The sequence below is a fragment of the Hoplias malabaricus genome, chromosome 14, assembly GCF_029633855.1.
Source record: "Hoplias malabaricus isolate fHopMal1 chromosome 14, fHopMal1.hap1, whole genome shotgun sequence".
Classification (NCBI taxonomy): Eukaryota; Metazoa; Chordata; class Actinopteri; order Characiformes; family Erythrinidae; genus Hoplias; species Hoplias malabaricus.
The window spans coordinates 29,812,565-29,838,071 of record NC_089813.1 but is presented as its reverse complement, the minus strand read 5'-3'; the positions used below and the strand labels follow the sequence as shown (position 1 = coordinate 29,838,071).

The 25,507-nt window shown below is 37.0% G+C and overlaps 3 protein-coding genes across 4 annotated transcripts; 2 read left to right on the top strand and 1 right to left on the bottom strand.

Annotated features, from left to right (window-relative positions):
- The first annotated feature begins 440 nt into the window (after positions 1-440).
- Positions 441-12,783, top strand: uck2a (uridine-cytidine kinase 2a). The gene is given in 8 exon segments (XM_066644759.1): positions 441-564; positions 6,012-6,171; positions 7,214-7,310; positions 7,804-7,946; positions 8,033-8,130; positions 9,320-9,368; positions 10,811-10,852; positions 10,855-12,783. Coding segments are annotated over 8 exon segments (744 nt in total). The 5' UTR covers positions 441-462; the 3' UTR covers positions 10,908-12,783.
- Positions 12,784-17,558: 4,775 nt separating this feature from the next.
- Positions 17,559-19,583, top strand: magoh (mago homolog, exon junction complex subunit). The gene is made up of 5 exons (XM_066644478.1): positions 17,559-17,789; positions 18,537-18,595; positions 18,671-18,781; positions 18,870-18,952; positions 19,381-19,583. Exons 1-5 carry the CDS (start codon positions 17,699-17,701, stop codon positions 19,478-19,480), a joined length of 444 nt encoding a protein of 147 aa, XP_066500575.1. The 5' UTR covers positions 17,559-17,698; the 3' UTR covers positions 19,481-19,583.
- Positions 19,584-19,604: 21 nt separating this feature from the next.
- cpt2 (carnitine palmitoyltransferase 2) lies at positions 19,605-25,223 on the bottom strand. Of its 2 annotated transcripts, none has more exons than XM_066644475.1 (5): positions 24,927-25,223; positions 24,163-24,243; positions 23,967-24,073; positions 20,889-22,193; positions 19,605-20,484 (listed from the first exon to the last, which is right to left on the bottom strand). In XM_066644475.1, the coding sequence occupies exons 1-5, from the start codon at positions 25,109-25,111 to the stop codon at positions 20,150-20,152; spliced, it is 2,013 nt and encodes a 670-aa protein (XP_066500572.1). In that variant the 5' UTR covers positions 25,112-25,223; the 3' UTR covers positions 19,605-20,149. The 2 variants fall into 2 exon arrangements, with proteins under 2 accessions (XP_066500572.1, XP_066500574.1); XM_066644477.1 differs by having other exon boundaries at positions 23,967-24,042; positions 24,927-24,980.
- Between the last annotated feature and the right edge of the window lie 284 nt (positions 25,224-25,507).

Sequence of the window (25,507 nt, the reverse complement as noted above, 5' to 3'; positions counted from 1 at the left end):
TGTGCTTGGGATAGTGGGAAGCAGCAACTACTGATGAAAGACTTAATTTTACAGATGAAAATCCCTCATTGGATTTTTTTAAACAGAAAGCAGACCATTGAATATCATTAAAACTGGTAGCAATGCCTGTAAACTGTATAGCTCATGGAATATCTATTTAAAACACTGATTAATTCACATTTTCTCCATCGATTCAATTTCGTGGAAATATAATTCTATACTGGCCTAACCCTAACACCTTACAAAAACATTAAGCCTAAACCTAATACGTCTTCACTTTAAAATACGATTTACGTTATAGATACATGCTTTTGGTATGTTAAAAACGATTATGGTCTCCACAATCTCTCTCTCTCTCTCTCTCTCTCTCTCTCTCTCACACACACACACACACACACATACAAAGCTGAAAGGGTGTTTCGCATAAAGCAGCCAGTCTGTCTCAGAAGCAGACGCAGAAGCATGGCGGGAGATAGCGAAGTCGTTTGTGAGTCTTCGGAGCCACAGCAGAACAGAGCTCGACCTTTCCTCATCGGGGTCGCCGGAGGAACTGCAAGCGGAAAGGTGGGCTCGTATACAGATATAATTTTCACATGTGTTTTAATCTTCTAACCTTTATTCTTTGCGTGTGGAATGGGAGGACGTGACCTCGTGGCTAATGTCAGTGCTCTCTGTTTTTTCACTCATTTCCTTTTATATTCACGTTTCTTCCCACCTTAAATGTCACAAGTACCTGTGTGGCGTCAGCCTTGTCCAATAGGTGACTGTCCATGTGTTTTACTTTAACCAGGCTGCCAGCCGGACCCATCGTCGTTTCTGATTAAATATATTCCAGTTTCAGCTGTAGTCCTTTTCCGTCGTGCTTTTTGATGAAGGGAAGCTTGACGTTAGATTTCTATAAGCTATAAACAATGGGTAACAACACGCGTTAATATTAACGTACCATCAGCCTGCCATTATTATAATTGTGTGACTGAACCCCAAATACGTGTTTTTAGCTATTCGAAATAATTTTTTATATTATATAATTTATATATTTTTATATATTATATAAATGTATTATTACTGTTAATTTAGGGATTGTTTTGTCCACTACATGTTAGTTATTCAGGATCTCTTAATTTTATTGTCGAAGTGTCAGTGCTGATACATCAACGTGTTGATGCATGAGTCGCTTTGGTTTTGCTTTGTTATGGCCCAGTTAGACCCTCGCCTACAGATTTCTCTCTGATTCATAGGACTTGCGTTGAGTCAACGAGGAGAATGTTTTCCTTGTCCCTCTTAAGTTTCCACATAGGTGGAGTATTTGATTACTGTATGATGAACTAACAGCAATAGCACATGATCACAAAAAATGTTAGTGGCCTCCATTGTTTAACCAGTAATGGCAGAGATACTGTTTTGATATGCGTTTGCATAGGCAATATGACATGCATCCGGGGCCAAAACTGCCTTAATTCTATGGACATGTAAAATTATTACGTGTCCAGACGTAAAATATGTGCGTGTACTATGGCACATTTGTGCGTAAAATGTGTGCGTGTACTAAGTCATTTTAACATTAAATAGCTTTTGTCTGACTATACTAACAATTATATTTTGACTGGTCAGAATGACACTTTGAGATGTCTGCATTTACAATCTGAGTAGTAATTTAAAATATCTACAATTACATATGGACTAGTCAAAAGTGTCTTTTAAGATATCTCTAACAATGTCAGCAAATTCGTCATCTGATGAGTCATACATCTTGAATTAGTATAAAAGATATCTCAAATTAGAATTTGACTAGTCAAAATTACATTTTCAGATATCTGAATTATAGCCATTGCGTGCATTAGTCCCACCATGTGCCTCCATGGTTGCTAGGTGTGTTCAGTTTAACCAGTTTTGGGCTTATTTTTCTGTTAAGTCTCTTATAAATTTTAGTTGCAGGTTGCGTTTTTTCTCCTACCCTTCCCAGTAAACCTTTAGCCGTTGATTCAAAGTTGAAATATCGTAATGACTGCCGTCTAATCAACTTTCTCTTAAGGTTGAAAATGAAAGTTGAAAAGACATCCAATTGAAAAGACGACTATTAGAGGTATTTTGGACGTCCATTGACGTTATTAATTGGTCCCGAAATAAATTACTTGTATAAAATGCATTTTGGAAGTCCACTGACGTTATCAATTGGTCACCACTTATTAACATGGATTTTGGACATTCTTGACGGACAGACTACTTTTAGACCTATTTTGAACGTCCAGGGACGTTCCTTGTTTACTGGGTTCCCCAAATATGTCAGAACTAATTGTAACATCAGCTGATGCTCCATCAATGAGAAATGTTCATAAGTTTACATGTCAGGGACTGGGGAAAATACAGAAAAAATCTACAACGCATATTCGCCAGCTTTTTATTCAGATTTTCTCTTCCACCTTAAATTGTTCAGCAATCCACCTTAAATGGTGCATTCTGTCACCAATAGATGGCATGATTTCCATACTGTGGAAATGTTACACATTTTGCTTATTTTCTTGGACATTATCGCTTTAGATAATGCAAATATATAGCAAATTTTACATGGTGCAAGAATGTGCTATGTAAATTAACTACGTTTTGACTATAGTCAGAATAATAATTTAAGATATATACAATCACATTCTGACTAGTCAGAATTATAGTTTTAGATATCAGAAATACAAAAGACGAATGAGGTCAAGATATTCATTCATTCATTTTCTGTAACCGCTTATCCAGTTCAGGGTCGCGATGGGTCCAGAGCCTAACTGGAATCATTGGGCGCAATGCGGGATTACACCCTGGAGGGGGCGCCAGGCCTTCACAGGGCAACACACGCACTCACACATTAACTCACAAACCTACGGATACTTTTGAGTCGCCAATCCACCAACCAACATGTGTTTTTGGACTGTGGGAGGAAACCGAAGCACATATTATACATCTGGACATGTAATATTTTTATGTGTACTGGTGTTAGAATTAAGACGGTTTTGGCCCAGAATGCATGCCATAACAACCGCCGTGAATGTAAACAGTTCACATACTGGCCTATGTGCTACACTTGTTACTGGAGGCTTCCACAAGAAGGCAGAAGAGAGTAAGACGTGGGTAATTGAAAACTTGTTTCTAGTTTTCCATCCACATAGTTTTTACGAATGAAAATGCACATAATATAACCTGAATGGGAAAAACTAAACTAAAAAAACAAAACAACACTCAAATATAGCAAAAAGAGTTTCATGCTCGGACGAGGAGGAGAAAGTTAGAATAGGCACAAATGCGTGATGGAAAAGATTTTTTCGAATAAACAACAACGTTTTAGCAGGTTTATACCTACTGTGTTTACAGCACAGCATGTTTCGCGTTATTTCTGCTGATGTTATTGCGAGCGTTTAACATTTGCATGGAAACCCAGCTACAGACTTCTTCAAAATTTCCGCTATTGTAGTGCTGTTGATGGTCTGCACCCCCTACCGTTTATTTTCTTAGGACGTGCACAACCGATGCAGACATTTGTTTGAGGAGCCGTTGTAGGTATGACTACCTATGATTACACACACTAAGCAGTATAAGACACTGGAACACAATTGTTTCTACAAAACTTAAAAAAAGTCGATTTTCAATTGTTATTTGTTAATATATTTGTGTAGGTATATGTAGTATATTACATGTATGTAGATTACATTTTTACATATATTAATGATATTCTGTCACTGTTCATGTGGTGCAGAATAGTCATAGCACAAGCTGGCAGGTGGCCTTGCTGCATTTCTGCACTGTATTCACACTGCACTGAAGAAAGTGTTTTTTTTTGCTTCTTATCAACCTTGTCTACAATTTCTCACTAGATGTTTTGGTTTTGTTTAAACTATGCGTTAAGCTGTAAGGTTATGTCTCCGTTGTGCTTAAGTAAAGACTCAATGGTGACGGATGTAACAGATGCTGAATTTTAGAGTGCATTTACTCATAATTTCCCAGTCATTACATTTGATTTGAAGTGACTTGCCCTTAATGATTAGTGCAGATAAAAACAAATCTATGTTAGATGTAGGAATTTCTAAGAATTCTTCTTGGTCTCATTTGATTCAGTCCAGTGCATCATATGAATGGTATCTGGTTCAGCCTAGGTGGCATTAGCATTAGATCTCTAAACTGCAGAGTAGCTTGTTGGGTACACAAAAGGCACTCAGAGTGAAGCAGAAGAATGTTTAGTCAGCACTGGCAAGGGCTGGACATTTGTGGGTTGTTGTTTTTTTTTTTGTCTGGACTGCAAGGTTAAGTCTGTGCAGAAATGAGCAGTGATATGCCAGGGCAATGGTTTCCCATCTCACAGCAGATCTGTCCTGTTCTGGCATTTTCACCAGTGGGGTCAATGGGGACAGTACAGGCATATTAAAGTCATATTAAATGTCAATTGGCTAACAGTATTGATATTTCTTTTCAAGGAGCTTTGCATGATTATAAGCTAACTTGTGAGCACATGTTTTATAATTGCTTACAAAGAGCCAGGAACAGCTTGAGGTTACTTGTGGATTATGTGTTAAATGGACTGAGTGAGCCAGTGTTGCAGCTGGTAAAAGCTCCAGAAAGTATACTGGAACATGGCTGAGAGAAAGATTGGCCTAATGAGATTGTGTATTTGTTATACATAACAGACAAAATATGTATAAACTTTGACATATTGGTACGTTTATTTTACTCCTGTGGTAACTCTGTTCTTAATTTCTTCATTGTCTCACACTCTCATTCATTCATTTATCTTCTGTAAATACAGAAGGTCCAGAGCTTACCAATAATCATTGCGTGTAAGAATGAACACACCCTGGACAGGGGTTGAGTCCATCTCAGGGTTCACCTTCTCACCCTTTTTATTTGTTTGTTTGTTTATTAAAGTTTGGTTACAACTACCAGTCAGCAATATAAAAACAGTTTATAGAATAAATAGTAATAATAATCATGATGATAATAATGCATTATATTTGATTAATACAATTAATATTATCACAGTTTCTGTTTTAATAGATGTATTTTAATTAAAATGTGACATTCCTGGAGCCATGTTATTGATTTACAATGTGGCTATATAGAGTTGAATAGCCAAATTAATCTTAAGTTCACATTTGTCTTTATAGCACAATGTGTCCAAAATTTGCATGTCTGTGTGTAGGAGGCTTCTAAAATAGAAGATGTTTAAAGAGTCCAGTTGCCTCAAGATTTGCCTTGTTAAGTTCTGTAATGTATTACCTAAATATTGCCTTGGTTGTACGATGCAGTACGTTTGTGTGAGGAAAATTTCAAACAGATGGCTTTATCAACAGTGTTCTGAAAAAGGTTATATAATTACACTACACTGCATAATGTCTAAAAGAATGTCATATACATGACAGTTTATTTTAAAAATGAATATTTTAACTGTTTATTATAGGTAACTTATCTGGAGGAATAATGTAGTAGACCATTTAAGCAATTGTAGTAAACATTTTTATCCATAATTCCTAATAAAATGCTTATATATAACATCAGCAATACACCGTGGGTTCATTTTATATTTATTAAACTGTGTCCAACCACACTAAGAAAGGGTCAGGTTCAGCAGAAAATCTAAAGGAAGGACTAAGCATATGCTGCTGATTTTTGATGCATGCTGTAAATAGTAAATATATCCTGTATGTTAGAAAAGCGGTAAAGGATTAAGGCACTACAAGTGAAAATGGAGGATAGCACTTGAGGACAAGTGCTGTGAAATCTGTAATTTTTCAGTTAAAATGTCAAATAACGACGATAGTCAAGAAAACCAAGGACTGAAGACATGAATATCTGCATCAGCAGGAACAGTCATTTAAATTCAGGGCCCATTTTCCATAAAGTATGTTTTGTTTAAACAGGAGTGTTAAGATATTCCCTATGAAAATCAAGAGACTATATTCCAGTATTAAGAGGGTCCAGTGCAAAGCCCTGTGCATAAAGATATCAAATGTGATTTGTTTATTTTTGTTTTACCTCAGTCATCAGTCTGTGAGAAGATCATGGAGCTCCTTGGCCAGAATAAGATTGACCACCATCAAAGGCAGGTTGCAATTCTCAGTCAGGACAGCTTTTACAAGGTGCTTACTCCAGAAGACAAGGCTAAAGCTCTCAAAGGACAGTTCAATTTTGACCATCCAGGTAATGGACCAGTAATGCAATTCTAATTAATTGATAAGATGTTGAGAATAACATTCAAACAAATGTATTAAATTAATCTATCAGGAGATTGCTCTGTTGTATCATGTATCATAATGGATTTAAAATTTAATATCCCATTCTACTCCCTTGTAAGCATCTCTAATGTTCCTGATTTCAGGCTATGGATTTCTTGATGTGCACAATATGTCCACACCTATCCAGCCATCCCTTCTCATTAATAAATTCAGTTTCCTCAAAGATATGATTTGGCAAAACATCAAGCACACAGTTTGTGTCTCTAGAGCTGGAACATGGCTCTACAGCTGAGACATATTTAATATCCAAAGTATTTATTTTTTAAATTTAGTATTAGAGCTAATAATTATCATTGCTTACGGGCAGCAGACTGACTACTTTTTTCAATTAAACATATTCACAAAACTTCTCACAGCCTACTCAAACAACATTCAAGCCTTTAAGTGTGTGCAGACTTGTTCATTTGATTTATTATACAGTGATACTATGAAACCTCACTTTGTAGTTGAAGGCGGCAATAATAGATTTAAGACAAATTCTGAATCCTTTTTATGGGCACATTTAATTTAAGACACATGGAAGCAACAGATAAGTGATTTATGTATTTTCCTTTTATAGATTACACAATATTGTATTATTGAAAAAAAAAAGTAATTTAATATATAGAAAGAGTAAACACAAATGTAATTTAGAATCTATATGTGATCCAAAACTAATCATCCAACACCAGAACTGGATCTCACATTATTTTTGCTGCTGAATACAATTAAGCACATGCAGGAATGTTCCAACATCTGGTAAAGCATGCATAGAAATTTAGAGCCTGTCACTGCAACAAAATAAGGACAGATGCTCTTGCATTTTGGAAGAAATGCTGGATGAACATGCCTCTACAAATAGTTGAACATATAGTGTATCTTGTTTACCTCATTATAGGCGTTACCCTTTGGACTGGTGACCTATAACTAGTTATAGAAGTCCTGTCTTTGTTTTCTCTTGTCTCTAGATGCATTTGATAACAAACTGATGGCGAAGACTCTGTGGGACATCATGGAGGGAAGAACGGTTCAGATCCCAGTTTATGACTTTGTTACCCATTCAAGGTCAGATTTTGTTGCTTCTTATAAAACTATTATTTGAATGGGACATTACATTGTGAGCTTTTATGGTCCATTTCTGAAGCCATATGTTAACACATTTATGTGTTTATATGCAGACATTTTTCAGTTCTAACACAATTGCTTGTTTCTGATTTTTTTAGCTGATCAGAATATTTTTCCAAATGTATCGGCATTTACAATCAAGTGTCAAAACTGCAGCAATAAGTACATAAATTAATCAGTTTGGTGTATTTTCATCAGTTGTGTTGAAGTTAATATATAAAGGAACAAGAAAATGCATTTATTTGGGTAAGTTGTGGGAATTACTTCTGAGTGGTGCTATAAAACATTTAGAAGGCATGTGTGAGTGATGGTTGTTTATTTGAACATAAACTTCTACTGTTCATGTGCTATGAATATCATCCGTTAAAAACCACCGGTTTGGAGGAGATGCTTTTTGGTTTCTCAGTATGCCTTTACCTGTGTTTCTATGTAGGAAGGATGAAACGGTCACTGTTTACCCAGCTGATGTGGTGCTGTTTGAAGGCATCCTCATGTTTTACTCACAGGAGATTCGAGACCTGTTTCAGATGAAGTTGTTTGTGGATACAGATGCAGATACACGGCTCTCACGTAGAGGTGAATTGGGGAAAAAAATAGACTTAGTATGGTTTATTATCTTTCCATTGGCAACATTTTTAATTTCATTTTTTTCTTGTAATCAGTATTGAGAGACATCAGTGAAAGAGGAAGGGACCTCGAGCAGACCCTAAACCAGTACATCACGTTTGTGAAACCTGCCTTTGAAGAGTTCTGCCTGCCAGTGAGTTCTATAGTGTTTTATACATTTCTGTCTGTAGAACCTCTCATTTGTATCCCAATTTAACATTTGGTGTTGCTTATATTAATGTTTGTAATGTTTCAGTACTTTAACAATTGAGATACATGTTTTCATCTTTTAGGAAGGGTGGTCCTGTAGTCTCGATTTAGTGCGGTGTGATACTCATAATATTCAATACCATGATATTTTACAATTTTATCACCGTGTTTGGTGATGTTTACATCAAGCAGCATATGGTGCCTGAGAGCTGATGTCTCTTGTAAAACCGATATGGCTTGATTTCTATTGTTTTCTTTAAGCTACACCAACCAGTTTTTTAACCCAGACATAGTTTATCAGCCAGAACATGTTTGGGTTTGTAAGCTTAGGCTTATGCTGCTGTCACACAGTAAAAGAAACTGAAAACATTTCCATAAAGGCATCTTCAAAACCCTTATCTACCAAATGCATTAAAACTGCAGGTCATTATCATAGCAATGTCAGTGCTGGTATACAAGTGCATATGACATATGACCTAGCATTATCTGTGGTCACCATTTGTGTTTTTCACAAACTATTCAGTTTAACTTGAATACAAGTGAGCTTAAGCTTTTTTTAAACACTTTTCCTCCTTCCAGTGGCAGGTGTTAGTTGATATGCTATATCTCTTTGTTAACGTCTTTTGTTGTCTGCCACAAACACACCTGCAATTTGAACAGCCAGCTATGTTCCTTATGCAGCTATTTCCTTTCTGATGAATATACCTAAATGATGCATTTGTAATCTTTTTGTTATTATAAAACATTTTTTTTAATTGAAAGGTAATTGTAGAATAATGTCATTTATTCATTCACCTTAAGTGTGCAGTATTGTTTAATGTTTGACATTTGGCAACATACCATAACATACAAAATGATGTGCACAATCTATGGCTCTGCCCCTACTTGTAATCAGTTGTTCTTGCAGCCTGAAAAACAAGTCTTTTTACTAATGTACTATGATAAAGTTAATAGAATCTTCTTGGTACAGTCAAACATTGGAAGCTTTTTTTAAAGGAGTTGGTTTCAGTAGAATGTATTTGGCCTGATGCCATCCAGGAACAGGCTGAGTATTAAGCTGAGTGTGAACAGGAACTCATCTGGCTAAGTCTTCTTTCCCAAGAACTTCTATAAAATCCTGTCTATGTTCCCAGACAAAGAAATATGCAGATGTGATCATCCCAACAGGAGCTGAAAATATAGGTAAGATTGGAGTGTGAATCTGAGTGTCTGTTATTGTCTTTCCTTTTCTAGATTGGCAAACTGTTTTGTTTCAATCACCTCTTCTGTTTTGGAATACTTTGGGGTGTTTTGATGGTGCCTAGCAAGGCCACAGATTGAAGTATATGTGTGTGTGGGAAAGTGTTCTTTTGTTGCCTTGCCACTTTCTCTTGATGTTTTGTTAATCCTAAATACTTTATGGTAAATACACCGCGACTCTGAAATGGAGAAGCGGAAAAGAAAATGATGATGATGATGATGACTTTATGGTAAATATAAGCTTGGTACATAGCTGAAAACCTAATGGGAGAAATTTTACTCTTCAATTTTGTCCCTCTATTACTTCAGAGTACTGTGACACCCTTTGGATTATTTTAGAACAGAAACAAAAAATGAAATGTATTTAATTGAAAGTTGTTAATACTGTTTATGGCGGCACGGCACGGTGCAGGTAGTTTTGCAGTCACACAGCTCCAGGGACCTGGGTGACTGCGCCCAATGATTCCGGGTAGGCTCAGGACCCACCTTGAACTGGATAACCAGTTACAGACAATGAATGAATGAATGAATGAAAGAATAATACTATTTATCAGTTATTGACAGTTTTGACCAATAATTAGCACTTTAGAGTAGCCGATATCGATATTAATAACAAATAATTATCAAAATTTAACCTTGGATTAAAACAAATCATTTTTATCTTCATTATTTGTACATTTCTGTACTTTTTAATTTTGTCTTTATTAAGTGTCCTTTAATCTTTATCAAAAATTTACTGATTTTTCTGCATGAATGGTTTCTAGAGGGGCAATAATGCAGCACTGGGTTGTTTTTTTTTGAGAGTGAGGGAGAAGGTGAATATTTGTAATAATTTTTCATCGTGCTTCTGTAATAAATACATCATTTTTCAGGTGCTTTATATAAGAATGACTTGTTTCTATCATAGCATTATTTATAATGCAAAGAAATTACTTTTTTTTTTTTATTACACAATCCCAACATTGATTATAACTTTGACTTAACTACATGTATGTCCTTTGCATCACTAAAAATCATAGTGTATATTTGTAATAATTTTGCTGTCAGTTTATGATTTACTTCACTCTTTAAGAAACATCCCAAGTAGCAATGAATGTTTGGCCCAAATGTGGCAAATCAGCAGTTCAGGTCTACATTTGGCCTTGAATGACGGCATTGACCCGAGGTAAGTCTGGTTGCCCCAACAAAGCCACATGTCCACCTTTTATGGGTCAGATGTGTTTGGCACTATTCTGCACCAATCTGACCTATGGCTCATGACAATAGTGAAACAGATTTGATCTAAATTTGTCTGCAATCTGAGATGCAACCGCTTTGTAGTGGTGTGTTGGACATGATCTTGCTGAGCCATGTTTTAACTTATAAAGCTTCTTGTCTGATTTCAGTTGCCATAAATCTAATAGTGCAGCACATTCAGGACATTCTTAACGTGGCCTGACCAAAGGGTTGACTGACTGTCTCAATGGCCATAGCCCTCCATGAAAAAGCCCTCCAGCAGCAGGCCACACTGATAACACCAACCATCTATCTCTTGCCCAGAGAATGGGGGAATTAAAGGACAAAATGAAAGACTGGCAGGAGGGGGACTGTTTGTATATACTTGCAATTAGCAAATACTGTTTTTAAAATTGAAAAGTTGAAAATTCAAGAAATGCCTTCTTTGATTTGTATTATTGTTTTAAGTCCTTTTTTGTCTTTGCACTTGGTTTTGAGGGAAAATGCTCTTGGTTCAGGTCAAACCCTTTTTTTTTCTCCCCAGTATTTATTTATTTATTTATGAGAATTTAACCTTTTGCATCCCCCCTTTTTATAAAGGTGTAGAACGTTCAGATGACTTTACAGATTTGCTAAATGGATGAATCCATTTAAAATTTTAATTATTTTATTTTCATCATTTTAAATTATTCCTAGCCCATTTATAATTGTAGTTAACTTTGTATAGTATATTGGCCTAATGTTGCCTGCAAAGCCTTTTGCCAGTACTTCCATCCTTTGGGCTGTTGGCAAATATCAAAGAAAGTACAATCTGATAAGAACATATAAATGTGTGGGTTTTTTTTTAAAACATCAGGCCAGAACATGAAATATGAAGAATTTCCAAATTCCATTCTGTTTCTCTTTATATCATATTCAGCAAGGCAAAAAAAACTGGTTATTCTTACATATATTAAAAAGGTCCAAGAACCCATATCAGTGTTCTCTCTCTCTCATTCTCATATATATATTCATATATGTGTGTGTGTATGTATGTCCTTCCACCTTTTACATTTTCAAAGGCAAATGAAAAATCATATATACTATGTACTGAAGAATACGGTCATCAAAATATTTTGCTTACATCTCAGCAGATCATAGTGTTATGCAATATGACTTTCTTGTTCTTTATATGATTTTTGTTACCAACCAACCATTTTTATATAAATTAATCTGAAATTCACCGAAGAATCCATTTTATTTTTAGAAATGTATTTTCTTTGAAGGGCACACAAACCGAACATTTCTCTCCTGCTCAGGCTTCCGATCCTCAATCAAGCCCTAGTTACAGGGGCGTTTCAGGGACTTATCCGTTGACATTTCCTCTTCATATACCTTTTTAAGGCTTCATTATTGCTTCTCAGTACACTATCCTCTGAAAGCAGCCCATAATCCTAGTCATATTCATAACTGGTCATTTACTTTTTCAGTCCAAAATGAGACAACTCTCAGGAAAGTACCTGTATGACTGACCCTGAGAAAAGTTTGACCAGGTTTCTTGTTGTTTTTCAGTCTGGCAGACACATTTCCCTTTACACTGCTGCTATGATACAGGGTATTATATATATTTACAATGGTAATATGTATTTGGTGTTATTGTATGCTCAATACAAAATTGTTGTGTTTTGAGGGGCCAGAATTCAATAAAATGTGTCCTGCTATTTGGGTATTGAAATGGCATTTTGTGACTTAATTTCTTAAAGCTGCCATAGTATTTGGCTGTCCACATTAGATACAAGTTAAATAATAATTACTTTGAACATGCTCATGTTTAATGTACAGTATTTACAGGTTTGGTTACTTCAGATGCCAGCTTTTTGGGGAATAATGCAATATGCCTTATGCCAACAGCTCTTTGACATTTAGATTGAGCTTTTGACCATTTTCATGACCACAGGACTCAGAGGTTAAACAGTCACTAAAAATGAAACAAAACCACTGTATGGCTATTATGCCCACATCAAAACTATGGGATTTCAAATTATGCAGATTACAGGAACACTTGCTTTCATTTGTTATTAGGGTATCATTGATTCACGATACACTGTATTGTATGCATGTAAGAAATGAGAAATGAAATGAAATATTAAATAAAGTTTTGTACCTTGCAAAGTAAAGTGGACTTATTATATGTAGCTTCCAGTTTATACTGTAAGTAAGAATGGGACGCTCACATTTGAGCCACCTTTTTAGAGCTTTTATATCATTATGTCAAGGGTGGCACAATGGCTCAACAGGTAGTGTTGCTGTTACACAAGTCCAGGTCTCTCCCTGTGTGTTCTCCCGGTGTATGCATGGGTTTTCTCTGGGTGCTCCAGTTTCCTCCCACATAAGTGGTTACATATCATTCATTAGTTAATTACCATGCCAAAAGCTTGAGAGTTAGTTTCTTATTTAGGTTGAAGCTAAACTTAGATTGGAAGCAATTTATAAAGGTGAATCACATTATTACACCATGGTACTCTGAATTCATCCAGATCTAGGCTTAAAAGATATCCTTCATTTTATAAAATTACTTTGCCCAGATTTGTGGTGGTTAATATACCTAAAAGAGCTAAATTAAGTTTGTTTTATGACCATTTGCTATTACATAGCCTAGGCTGAACTATCCTTATAGATTTAACATGAAATGGCAGAGCTAAACAGCAATAGGCCTACAGGTGCCTTTTTAAAACACATAGGTGATTTTCTATAAAGATTTGTGAATATATATTTAAAATGATAAAATTACAGGAGTGTATTCTAGTTACTAATTGCACATGTAAAATTAATATTAATAAATTAATTCATAATACATTACAAAAGTCATGAATTAATTGTGCTGTGCAGATGTCCAGACAACATTAAATTTATTCATTTCTGGGACAAAATATTAGTCAATTTAGCAATGTTTTCCAGGTTCAAATGTGTTCTACAGTGATGTCCATTTTCTTGTTTTATCAACAGAAAATCCTGTTAAAACCTGCAGTTTCTTATTTATTGTACCCAAGAATAATGTAGTGTGGTTAATTTTACATTAGCATTCTGACACCTGCTTTTCAAAATTAATTCAATAATGTCAGCAATTTATCAAAATTTTAGACAATTTGCAAATTATCTTAGGCCAAACTAAAATATTTAGATGAACAGTTCATAGCATTAATTCAATAAATGATGACAGCATGTAACTACTGTTCTGTTTATGGCTTTTTGAAACTAAATTACTTAAATGGACATTAAAATGTTAACATACATTTAACATACATTGTTTAAAATACAATGTAATTATAATTATAATCATACACAGGATAAGATGTAAAATATCCTATGCCAGTGCATTAGAGCTTCACATAAGGCCCACCACACTCTCTTTCTACCTGCAGCCACAAACTTTGTGCACCTCAACACTAAGGTTGCTGTAGTCATTTATGATCAGCAACCAGCTACATCTAGCAACATTTAATAGTATCCTACACCCACCCACTAAGGTTGTTGTGGCAGTTTATGATTTGATCAGCAACCAGCTATCCTTAACAACTATATTTACTCATTGAACCCACCACATGAGCACACAAACCACCCACTGCATTACTAACTCTTCACAGGGGTCATCATGTAGGCACCTCACATGATATGTTTTTTTGCTGAATTAAGCCCAGCTTTACAGTCCTACCTTATCCTTTACCATCAACAACGGTAAATCCACACTGGCCTCCCTGGTGACTAAGGCTGTACCTAACTCCACTGGCACTATTAATGCATGCTCAGTGCCACCAGTTCCATGTGCACTTTACGTGCTACATCACCAACAACCACAACAGTGCCTCTAAAGTGCATTTCCCCAGATAATCTGTGCTCTCCTTATCCACAACCTCTGACTAGACCTTTCAGCTGTTTCTCATAAGCAAGGATGTGGCAGACTTGGCTACAAATCCCCTAACACATATCTCCACTAGTCTTACATGTGCCTGCCACCCGCATTCCCTCACCTCCGCTGCCAAGTCCATGTACTTCGGGTTCTTCCTTTATAAATGCTTCATCTACTGCATCATCAAATGGAACTGTTAAATCTACGAAATAGAGAATTCAGAGAACAGCACGTCTGGCCTTAATGTAGTTAATGCAATGCACTCTGGGACCTGCAGATTTTTACCTATGTTCACCAGCTATTTCCAATCTCCCCATCTACCAATATTTGTAGCCTGAACACACTCTCAAAACATTCCCCCTCACACACAAACCCAAACATTTTATTACTAGCCACTCGGCTATGCATTAACCTCTAGGCGTTTGCTGTCCAACAAACATGCTACAACCCTTAGCACCTGATTATGTCTCCATGTATACTGAACCTGTGACATACTAACCTTACAAGCTGATAGAATATTCTTCAGTGTGCCAACCCCTGTACATAATCTACAGCTAGGGTCTTCACCTATCTGCAGTCTAAGATTTGTGGTGTTGGAAGGACGTTGGAAGCAACAACTTAATACAATTGCCTCCATTACCCACAACCCTTGCCAGGATACCTTCCGCTTCTCTAGATCCTCCTATTGAAGCCACTGGCCTTGTTTTGCCTGTGACACTGCTGTTACATACCATGACTCCTCTTCCTGCTGAATAAAACTGGTCATCATTTGCCTTCTCTCTGTTGATGTGGCTTTACTAAAAGATTTCCGCATTGTACTGGGCCAATCATATTCCTTAGCTCTAAAAAGCTCCTGGCTACCTACACGGCCAATTTTGGATTCCAATTCCTTCTTCTAGTGCTGCTGCTTTTACCACTGCATCCTTCGATCCTGACAAATTCATCTCGCCACTCACCCTTGCACATTTAATTCCCTCAACTAAACTTGTAACTGGTATCTCCAGTAACCCTTTCCCATACCATGCCATATGGATATAAGGTTATGTGTTTTCACTGATAAACCACTTTGCTGAATATTCCTATCTGCAAAAATGTATTTTGTTCAACCTAAAACTCAAGTCTCCTCTTCTGTTCAGTTTTTATCAAATTTGCTGTTGCTGGAAATGTATAAGAAAAAAAACTCTAGGCTTTTGTAGAATGACTTGGTTGCTATTGGATCACTCAAAGCTGACTGGTTACAAGCAGGTACGTTTTAGTTTGGTAAAAAGTGTCAGCGTCATTTCGGCCCTTGATAGTGCCTCTATAACTAATGAAACGCAGAGATATATCCTCATGTTTAAATATATAGCATCTAGACAGTTTACTGACCTTGCCTCCAGAGTCAGTGTCTGCTTGAACATCAATAAGATATGACAAGGTCATTTTCAAGCAGACAAGGCAGTCATATTACACTATTACTGTTTTACACAAAGCTGTGTTATAAGTTATGTACATTCTCAAATATATTCTACTCAAAATAAAACATGTACAGTTGCTCTACGTGTACTTCCTTGTAATTCAAAGAGTTTGCATAGCGTTTAAGTACACTTGCTGTGTGTTAAGGCAACAGAATGTAACTGCAGCACACAATGAGAAATATCCTCAGGCTTTGTTATACTCTCAGTCATTATACCACTCCCTTCATACATATATTTTTATTTTATGAATTGTTGTATTTTCGCTTGTGAAGGACCTGCCTTGCGCCCAGTGATTCTGGGTATGCTCTGGACCCACCGCGACCCTGAACTGGATAAGACGTTACAGACAATGAATGAATGAAAAATTGTTGTATTGTCAAATGTTTGATTTCAATACTTCAGCTTTCACTTTCAGGTTTTTATTTATTTATTATTTATTTTTGTTTTAACAAAATCTTTGTCCCAGGATTTGCCCCATAGAAAAAGCCCTCTGCATTTCTCCATGTAACTGCTAGAACAGCCACAGAAAGAGTCTAGGATGTGGACCAAAAATAAAAAGCATTAGAATAAACCACTACTTGCAGGCTCTGAGGTTAAATGGCAGGAAAATTTGTTTCATTTACCACCCACCCTAGTTGTTCAAATACATATTGTTTAATTATAGAAATTACTCTGTAAATATGTGTCACAGGACATCTGTATTAATCGTTATTGTAATGTCAGAAATACCAACACATCAACATATATCCACCCATTAGGCCACATCAGTTAAAGCTGTAGTATATGTTTCCCATCCCCCTACATTTAGACCTTGTCCCTAAGACACTCACTTAAACACGAATGTGCACACAACTAGATAACTCACAAACAGAGGGGAGCACAACCTCTATACGTACCTAGCTCATATAGGGTGACCGACCAGGTCTGAGATGGTGAAAAACAGGACACGTCTCGTGGGGGGGTCGGGGGTGATGAGCTCTCGCCCCTCGCTGCCATTGTATGCTAAACCCTAAACCTATGTGTGCTTTTAGGTCATTTACAACTTTATTTGCTACACATGGGAAAACATGGGAATTTCTTTTTTTAATTAATCCGAGAACTTACACTTACATTTCGGCATAGCTGCTCGAGATGAATTTTTTTCGTGTTCTTTGTGAACGAAACGCTTCTCGAAATTCTATGTAAGCTCTAGAAAAACAAAATCCCGGACGTTTGTGAAATTCCGCCCGGACATATTTTTAAGTCTAAAAAAGAGGACGTCTGCTCACCCTAAGCTCATGTCTTATTGACTTGTAAGAAAACGTGCAAGAGCTACACCAGCTTTCACTGTTTAATGCCCTCTGGCTTTAGCCCCTCCATCTCTGTCTATTATGGTACACACATTATGATGTGCGCGCAACACACATACATGTATGTATACATTGATTAAATGCATTTGTTTTTAAATAATCAAACTATCAAACTAAATATGTGCTTTCTCGCTTTTTCATATAATTTTATTTGAATGTTAATGTTCTGAAACGTCTAACGTTTATAGTTCATCCGTCTGCACTGCCCCCCTGAGGCGGATGGCAATTATAGCATTGGTCTAATCGTCATCAAAACGGGCCGTGACGTCAGTGTTCGCCGCTGGGTTGTTACTTGTCGCGGTTCGTTTTGGGAGCAGCGAGGTTTCGCCGCTTAAGTAGGATTTTAGGGACCTTACCAGCTCAGAAATGTCTACAAGCGACTTTTATTTGCGGTATTATGTGGGCCACAAAGGGAAATTCGGACACGAGTTTCTGGAGTTTGAGTTCAGGCCGGACGGTGAGTAACTCAGCGCCGAGAGGTTATGGTCGCTAATGGAAGCCAGCGTGCTACATATTGGCGAAACAGCAACACTGAGCAGTTGTACACTCCTCACCTTCTTAATATAATATTCCACATAATCTAAAATGGTGTAGCAGTTACTCGCTTGCACCAGAATCTTTGCAGTATTTAATGTGGAACGAAAACAATCGACTAAAAACCTAATTTTGGCATTGCGTCTGCGTTTCCGAATTCAGGCCTGTAAACCAGCTCTGATTCGTAAATTTGAATAGTTAGTGTTTGAAGGCCACAAGGTTTGTCATTTCACTATTAACTATTTATATTATTAGCTCTTAAATTTAGTTACAATCCCTTGAATACCCATATATGTAAATAAGCTATATTCTGACTGCCTGCTCAGTGTTATGCTTAGTAAAATATATATAATAAAATCAAGCCAGCCTTAAAAACACACCTTACACTTTCAGCACACGTAGGAAAAGCAAAAGTGCTTTAAGCTGTTTTGGTGTGAACAATAATATGTATGTTTTTTAAACTTAAAAAGTTCACAATGTCTTTTGAATGATTTTTATCAAACCCCAGACATACTTTAACAAAAAATGCACTTCTGTTTATATAGGGATTCCTCCATCGTTGACTTGGTGTATCATATAGTACACATTCAGAGTAGATTTTTACTTTTTTGAATCAAATAAGATCATCATCAATTCTATAGTATATTAAGTACTCTTATGCTTTCTGCAGGGAAGCTCAGATATGCCAACAACAGCAACTACAAAAATGATGTCATGATCAGAAAAGAGGTAAAATTTCAATGTTTAAATGTAAAATAGATTGTTATCTGTGTATTCCAAAAGGTTAAATTTATTTTTTCTTAGGCTTATGTTCACAAGAGTGTGATGGAGGAGCTCAAAAGAATTATTGATGACAGTGAAATCACCAAGGAAGATGATGCTTTGTGGCCCCCTCCTGATAGGGTCGGAAGACAGGTTTGTCTGCAATAAAGTTATCTGACTGTCAGCCATACCTTGGGGAAAAACGTTCAGATTTAAGACTTGCCTTCATTTTCTTTTCTAGGAACTGGAAATTGTCATAGGTGATGAGCACATCTCATTCACAACCTCCAAAATTGGATCTTTAATTGACGTCAATCAGTCTAAGTAAGTGCCTATGAATTGTTCTGTTAATTTATAAATAGACAAGTTTTGGATATTTATGATTAGTTTGTTTTTCACACTTAAATCTACAATGGTAATTGCATGATAATATAAATTAATCTTTGCAGTTATGGGGCCTTTTGATTATGATCTTCTGGTTTCAGACCCAGATAATGGCCCCTTTATTTGTGATTCATTAAACATTTGTATGATGTGTGTCTTTCAAAATTGAAATGCTTGCTGCACTGAAAAAAGACTGAGGTTCTTAACTCATTAGTTCATGATGACTGTCAATTGTTGATGAAAATTGGACACATTTTTAAAGAAAGGTTTGATGACAGGAAAACATGTTTAGACGTTTTTTTTTCCCCTTTGAGATCCTGCTTTATATGATAGATTTTTGCCATTGCTGTACCTTTTCTCCATTTCAGGGATCCAGAAGGACTCAGAGTGTTCTACTACCTGGTACAGGACCTCAAGTGTCTTGTGTTCAGTCTCATTGGGCTCCATTTCAAGATCAAACCTATCTAAGTGCAACAGTTTTTACTCTGTGACAGTTCAGCTTTTGTTTTGTGTCTTTCTCAGCATTTGTAAATTTGTATCTGCTGTTTTTCTTTTTTAAATAAATTTGATTCAGTCAATTTTAGTAGTGCTTTGTGTACTGTTTATTTTGAAGACAACAAAAACATGCAGATGATTCTACAGTAATTATTTTGTTGCCTCAAAGGCACAAGTACGCTGCTTACATGAAATAATAGCAAAATTACTCAGCATACAAATGTGTTAAAATTAGGACACCTTTGGGAGGAATATCCAGGGTTGTCCAAGATCTATACAAGTCATTTTTGCAATGCTAATGGCACAATTTTTGCTTTTTATATTAACCACATTGCAGACCACACAAACAGAAAAAAACATGCTTCTTGGTGTATTTAAGGCTACAGAGATGAACTGCTGTTAGTGAAGCTAATGTACCAAATGTACATACTCTGAACAGCATCCAACCAACAATCTTTGGACATGTAAATCTTAGGGGAATTCTGTTAATATCATCCAAAGGCTTTGATTAATAATGCAATTAAAGTACAAATCTAACAGTTAATGAACATATCAAATACAAATGACATTCATGAGGTCTTTTAATGAACAATTAAATGCCCTTGGATATTTTAGCGATGGTTTATCTTCGCTGAATCACGTTTAACTGGATTTAAGTGGTTTTCCTTCAATAACAGTAAATATGTCCTCAAGTGACTTGTGGACACATTGAAGAAATTCATGAACATTCCTGGCTGGGTAGCTGGACACATTACATCCAATCCAATCATCATGGACACCGTAGCCCACTCCAAAACCATCAGGAACCACAGGAGCGAAGCCACCTAGACTGACCGCAGGGCTAGTGAGAGTGCTAGTGGAGAGTACATTGTGATTTATGGCTCCATATGCTGGGTCTTGGTACAGAGTTGGCAGTGCTATTCCTTTTGAATTAGCCAGGTAGCGCATAGCAAAAAGATGTCTGTCAAATCCTTGTCCTGGACAAAGAGAAATGAGTGATAAAAAATATTATAATTGATAAATGCACATAAAATCGTTCAACATCTCCAAATAGTTTTTACAGTCCACAAAAACAAGCTTCAGTACAAGCCTGTTTTAAATTAATTATGTACAGTTGAGAGCCAAGTTATTTGCAAATATATTTGACTACAGCTGTTTTCCCTATTTTTTAATCTTGCTTTTTGGTTCTCAAACAGATCCTTCGGGACCCGCAAAAGATATCTGTACAAAATATATTTTCTGTCATGCATAACTTTTATAAATGCAGAGAAAGTAGGACTTCTCTCAAAATGGAATTTTAAGGCAAAACATACCTTGCCTACCCCAATGTACCTCACATATGATAAAACAGGCAGTTATAGTACAATAGAAAGGTTCTCACCCATGGCTGCCTCTCTGGTGAGCTGACCATGGTATTTTGAGCAGGCATCCAGCAGGCCTTGAAGCTGCTCCACACTGTGTTTGTCTGGCTTCTGAACAAAGGCTTCTGCACAGCACTGTGTGTGAATGCTGGCTGGACGGATGGTCTCTGTGCGGCCATGTTTGAAGGCTGCTGTGCTGCAAGACTCATATGTAGCTACAGTTTGACCATACTGACGAAGGAATCCCATTTGAAAAGCCAACTGTGCGATGGCATCAGGACTAAGCTTTTTCTTCTTCAGCTGTTCTTTCCCACCTTGTTTGAACTGTATGGCATCAATGGTGAGCTTAGAGACATCTTTATCAAAGTTCTGTTTGGCCTTTGATATACCTTGCTGCAGTTCAGTATTTAGCTTGAATTCCAAGTGCCGGACAGCAGAGGCTGAATCTACAGCAGCAGGCTGGGTGTCAGGCCCCACCAGCGGCTTTTCTGTAGTTTCTTTGAAGACTTCATTCTGAAAACGTAGGACAGCTACACCATCACCCCAAGAGTGCTCAAAATGTATAGCCGCATGACCATTCTTGGATAGGATAATATTGAAGGACTTATCATACCAGCGATTGCAGCCATCTCCATGAAGCATGTTGTGAGAGATCTGTATGTGATTAAGCAACTTCTCCTCATCAAGACAAAGGCAGAACAGAGCACTGTCCACTAAACCTAAAATCTCTCCATTCCCTGCCTCCAGAAGTTCCTCTCTAAGCCCGGCCCAAACATCCCTGTTCTCACTTGTCAGAACACCCAGTGGAAATTTAGGAGCTGGTGTTGTGTCTGCAAGGATGTACTTGAAGTGTGATAAAATCTCTGCTGGTCTCACCAAATTACCATCCCTATCTACTACGTCAAATACATAAAGGTGGCCTCTTCTCATAACAAGCAGGTGACGGCCTTTATCGTCAGTAAAGAGCTCATCACGCTTGGTTTTGGGAATGCGTGTAGAGTTGAAGAGACGGAAGTACTGAGACATGTCCAGGGGATACGCATTCACCATGTAGGCCCCAAACCATGAGATGGAGGAAGGCACCCATCTAATGAATTTTTTGAAGGAATCAGTATTGCTTTTGGCAGGATTTAGGTGGAACACCTCTGGTTCAAGCAGGCCGGCACGGAGGGTCTTCATAAATCTTACAGCTGAGCACACCATGTTAGTGGCCCGAATGAGCTGGTCATTGTACTCTGGTTTGGGGTCAGGGTTAAAGCTCATGAATGGATTAAAGTTCAAAACCACAGATTCTCGAGCTGACAGGTACATGTCAAACCAGGGTGCTGGAAAATAGAAATGTTTATTTGGTACTTTAAGTTGCATTATTATGCATTACAAACTCTAAGCCCATCACCACAGGATAATTAAAAAACAAGGCCTTTGTTTAACTTCAGTAAATTAAAAAGACTTTAGAACTCTTTGTAATTATATACATATTTTTTTCTATACCTTTCTCTAGTATCCCATTAGATATTTATTCTAAGAAATCTAAAATTTAGATTCCCCTTAGATGCACTATATTGGTAGAAGTATTCATTCACCCATCAATATCACTGAATTCAGGAGATCAAATCACTTCCATGGCCACAGGTGTATAAAACCAATCACCAAGGCATGCCAACTGCTTCGGAATCATTTTTGAAAAAATGGGTAGCTCTCAGGAGCTCAGTGAATTGTAGCGTGATACCATGACACAACCTGTGCAACAAGTCGTGAAATTTCCTCGCTAAATATTCCACAGTTAACTGTCAATGGTATTATAACAAAGTGAAAGCAATTGGGAATGACAGCGACTCAGACACAAAGTGGTAGGCCATGTAAAATGACAGAGCAGTGTCAGCAGATGCTGAGGTGTACAGTGCAGAGTCAATTGCTACTAGTTTCACATTAACAGACTCTCTAGGGACTGACTTGTACCGTTTGCCATGTAACTTGTCCAAGAACCTCCTACTACTGCAGGAAAAGAAATATGACTGACACACAAAAGGACCAATCACAAGTCTATCTGGCAAGACGTGTAGAAGGAGGCGATGGACCAATACCAGTACAAAACAATACACAGCAATGTGTGTGCATGCATGTAGCCAATTAGAAGCAATTGGCAGAATCCTGACAGCGAGGCTAGATTTGTGCACTGAAAGTATCAGACTTTCTATCAACTTGTGGGCAGAGCATCTGTGGCTGAGACTAATCACTATAGACCTCCAAGTGTCATGTGGTCTTCAGATTAGTTAAAGAACAGTGAGAAGAAAGCTTCATGCAATGGGTTACCACAGCCAAGCAACTGCATCCAAACCTTACATCAGCAAGCGCAATGCAAAGAATCGGATGTAGTGGTATAAAGTATGTCTCCACTAATCTCTAGTGGAGATGTGTTCTGACGATCTGTCTGGCAATCCAATGAACGAGTCTGGGTTTGGCGGTTGCCAGAAGAACGGTATGTATTCTGCATTGTGCCAAGTGTAAAAGTTTGGTGGAGGGGAGATTATGGTGTAGGGTGTTTCAGTTGGGCTCTGTCCTTTAGTTCCAGTGAAAGGAACTTTTAAAGTTTTAGGTATGGCTCCTTCCTTCATACAAAGGCAGACGAGTGAATACTTTTGTCAGTATAGTGTATCTGATGGTGACAGTTACGGTGGTCCACCAGGCATGGTTGGAGACTCCTTTTCTTTGAAACTTGTAATAATTTGTTGAAAACACTTTTTTGTTTTATCTTCCCATAACAAATGCATGTAGATTGTCTTATATCCAACTTCAGAAATATCTCTTTTAAAAATATTTTAGTTACATTTGAGGTTTACTTCTGTATGTAGTTGTAACTACTAGTCATTACTTAGGATGCTCATGAATAGCTTGATAATAAGCTGATTCAGACTTGTTGGAGGAGGGGATATTTGAAAGTTTGTATGACATTGGGTTATCGGGAGATAAGAAAAACTGCTCTACACAATAATTAAAATTATATTCTACCAAATCCTGACAACTGTATTTAGGGCTTAATTTAGACTACACAAAGGATTTCTTGTAACAAATTATTAGAGTAGCATCCACTTTCTCACCTGATATATAGCTGGTGTGCTTGTTGTTTTTATCCTGAGCGACAAGCTCTTCATGTAACTCCTTGCCAGTGCCATTCTGAAAATCATGTGCCAACTTCTCTGTATTACTGTACTCACAAAAAATACACATGCAGCCTTTAATATACAATTAGTTTTATTTATTCACATTCCCATAAAAAAACATAGGTCTGCTCACCTGTATTGTTCATTATTTAGAAGGGGTCGTTGAGCTGCCAAGTATCTACGGATTGTGTCCTCAAGTTTTGGAATTGGTAACCTGTCCAAAAAGAAGAAAAAAAAAGTATATATATGTAAATATATGAACAATGTTTCTTGTATCCAGTGATCCCAGACTCTCAGCAAAATTATCTGGATGAATCAGTTAGGAAAAGTGAATGAATGACTCAATTACAGGAACCAGATTCCTTCATGTTTAGGACAAGGAAACCTATATGTCTTCTGATACAGTGATACATCCAAAACAGAAAAGGTGATATTTTGTCTCATATCACCTCTTTGCCATAAATACATTTTCAATTATTATTTGGACCTTTATATCTAAAACTACCAAAAGCAATGTATCAGTTAGTGTAGGGCAATTCATATCCAATAACACTTACTAGTAAGTATAAACAATTTTATTCATGCTAAGATTATGATAATATTTTTTAAAATAGAGCTTCACTATTATGTAACACAAACCCACAATTGCCTCGTGCCCTTTCACCTATATTTTTTCAAATACACTCTACAGCAACTCGTGTTTCTCTTTACCCTACCCCATAAATGGATTACGTGCCTGTATTGTTTATAATATGGACAGTACTGTTAGTATTCCACATTACCATAAAAAATATAATAATAATCTGTGATAAACGGCTGACCTAACATTTAGTGTTTGCTACTAAAATGCCTTGTCTGTTACAGCAGCCTGTATGTCTATGTGCAATGTTACTTTACCTCGGTAAACTCTTTTGGTAGTGCATAGTTGGAACAATACTTCTGTGTAAATACTCGGAATCAGACCCGGCTGCACTGCTGTATCTGCGATCTGCAGTGAGCATAATCCATGCAGAAGTAACTTTAGCTCTCAACGACAAAGGCCACAGCGTTGAATGTATTGGTTTAGATACGAAATATGCCATCACAACTGTTTAATTAACTCCTTAATACTATGATTAGATTTTGGAATCAATGGGGATATGTTAATATTGTTGTCAACAGCTCTGAATATCCAGTCACCCAGCCCCTCTTTGAAATTCTCTTCCGCCGTGAGCTGCACATTCTGAGTTTTTACATAATAAAAGTCCCCAGATGGTCGTATGGTTTTCCAGTAGGGGGAAAATTAATTTTCAATTAACTCATCCCTTAGACTACTGTTCAAAGTACTGTTTAATTTCGCCTTTGCGCCTACGCGAATTGTGAACATCAGAAACTGCAACCAACTCTTGAAATCTGAAAAAGTACTGAAAATAAGGGAAGGGTATAGACGCCTAATATTCTGTAGCTTTCTATTATATTGTGCTCTCAAAGTTAACGAG

Bases quoted from the DNA above. Each gene is read 5' to 3' on its own strand.
- cpt2 (XM_066644475.1), bottom strand. From the start codon at position 25,111: ATGGCATATTTCGTATCTAAACCAATACATTCAACGCTGTGGCCTTTG. The intron at 24,244-24,926 runs GTAAAGTAACAT...CTTTTTGGACAG, and splicing joins TACCAAAAGAGTTTACCGAG to GTTACCAATTCCAAAACTTG. The intron at 24,074-24,162 runs GTGAGCAGACCT...TTGTGAGTACAG, and splicing joins CTAAATAATGAACAATACAG to TAATACAGAGAAGTTGGCAC.
- magoh (XM_066644478.1), top strand. From the start codon at position 17,699: ATGTCTACAAGCGACTTTTATTTGCGGTATTATGTGGGCCACAAAGGG. The intron at 18,782-18,869 runs GTTTGTCTGCAA...TTTCTTTTCTAG, and splicing joins CTGATAGGGTCGGAAGACAG to GAACTGGAAATTGTCATAGG. The intron at 18,953-19,380 runs GTAAGTGCCTAT...TCTCCATTTCAG, and splicing joins ATTGACGTCAATCAGTCTAA to GGATCCAGAAGGACTCAGAG.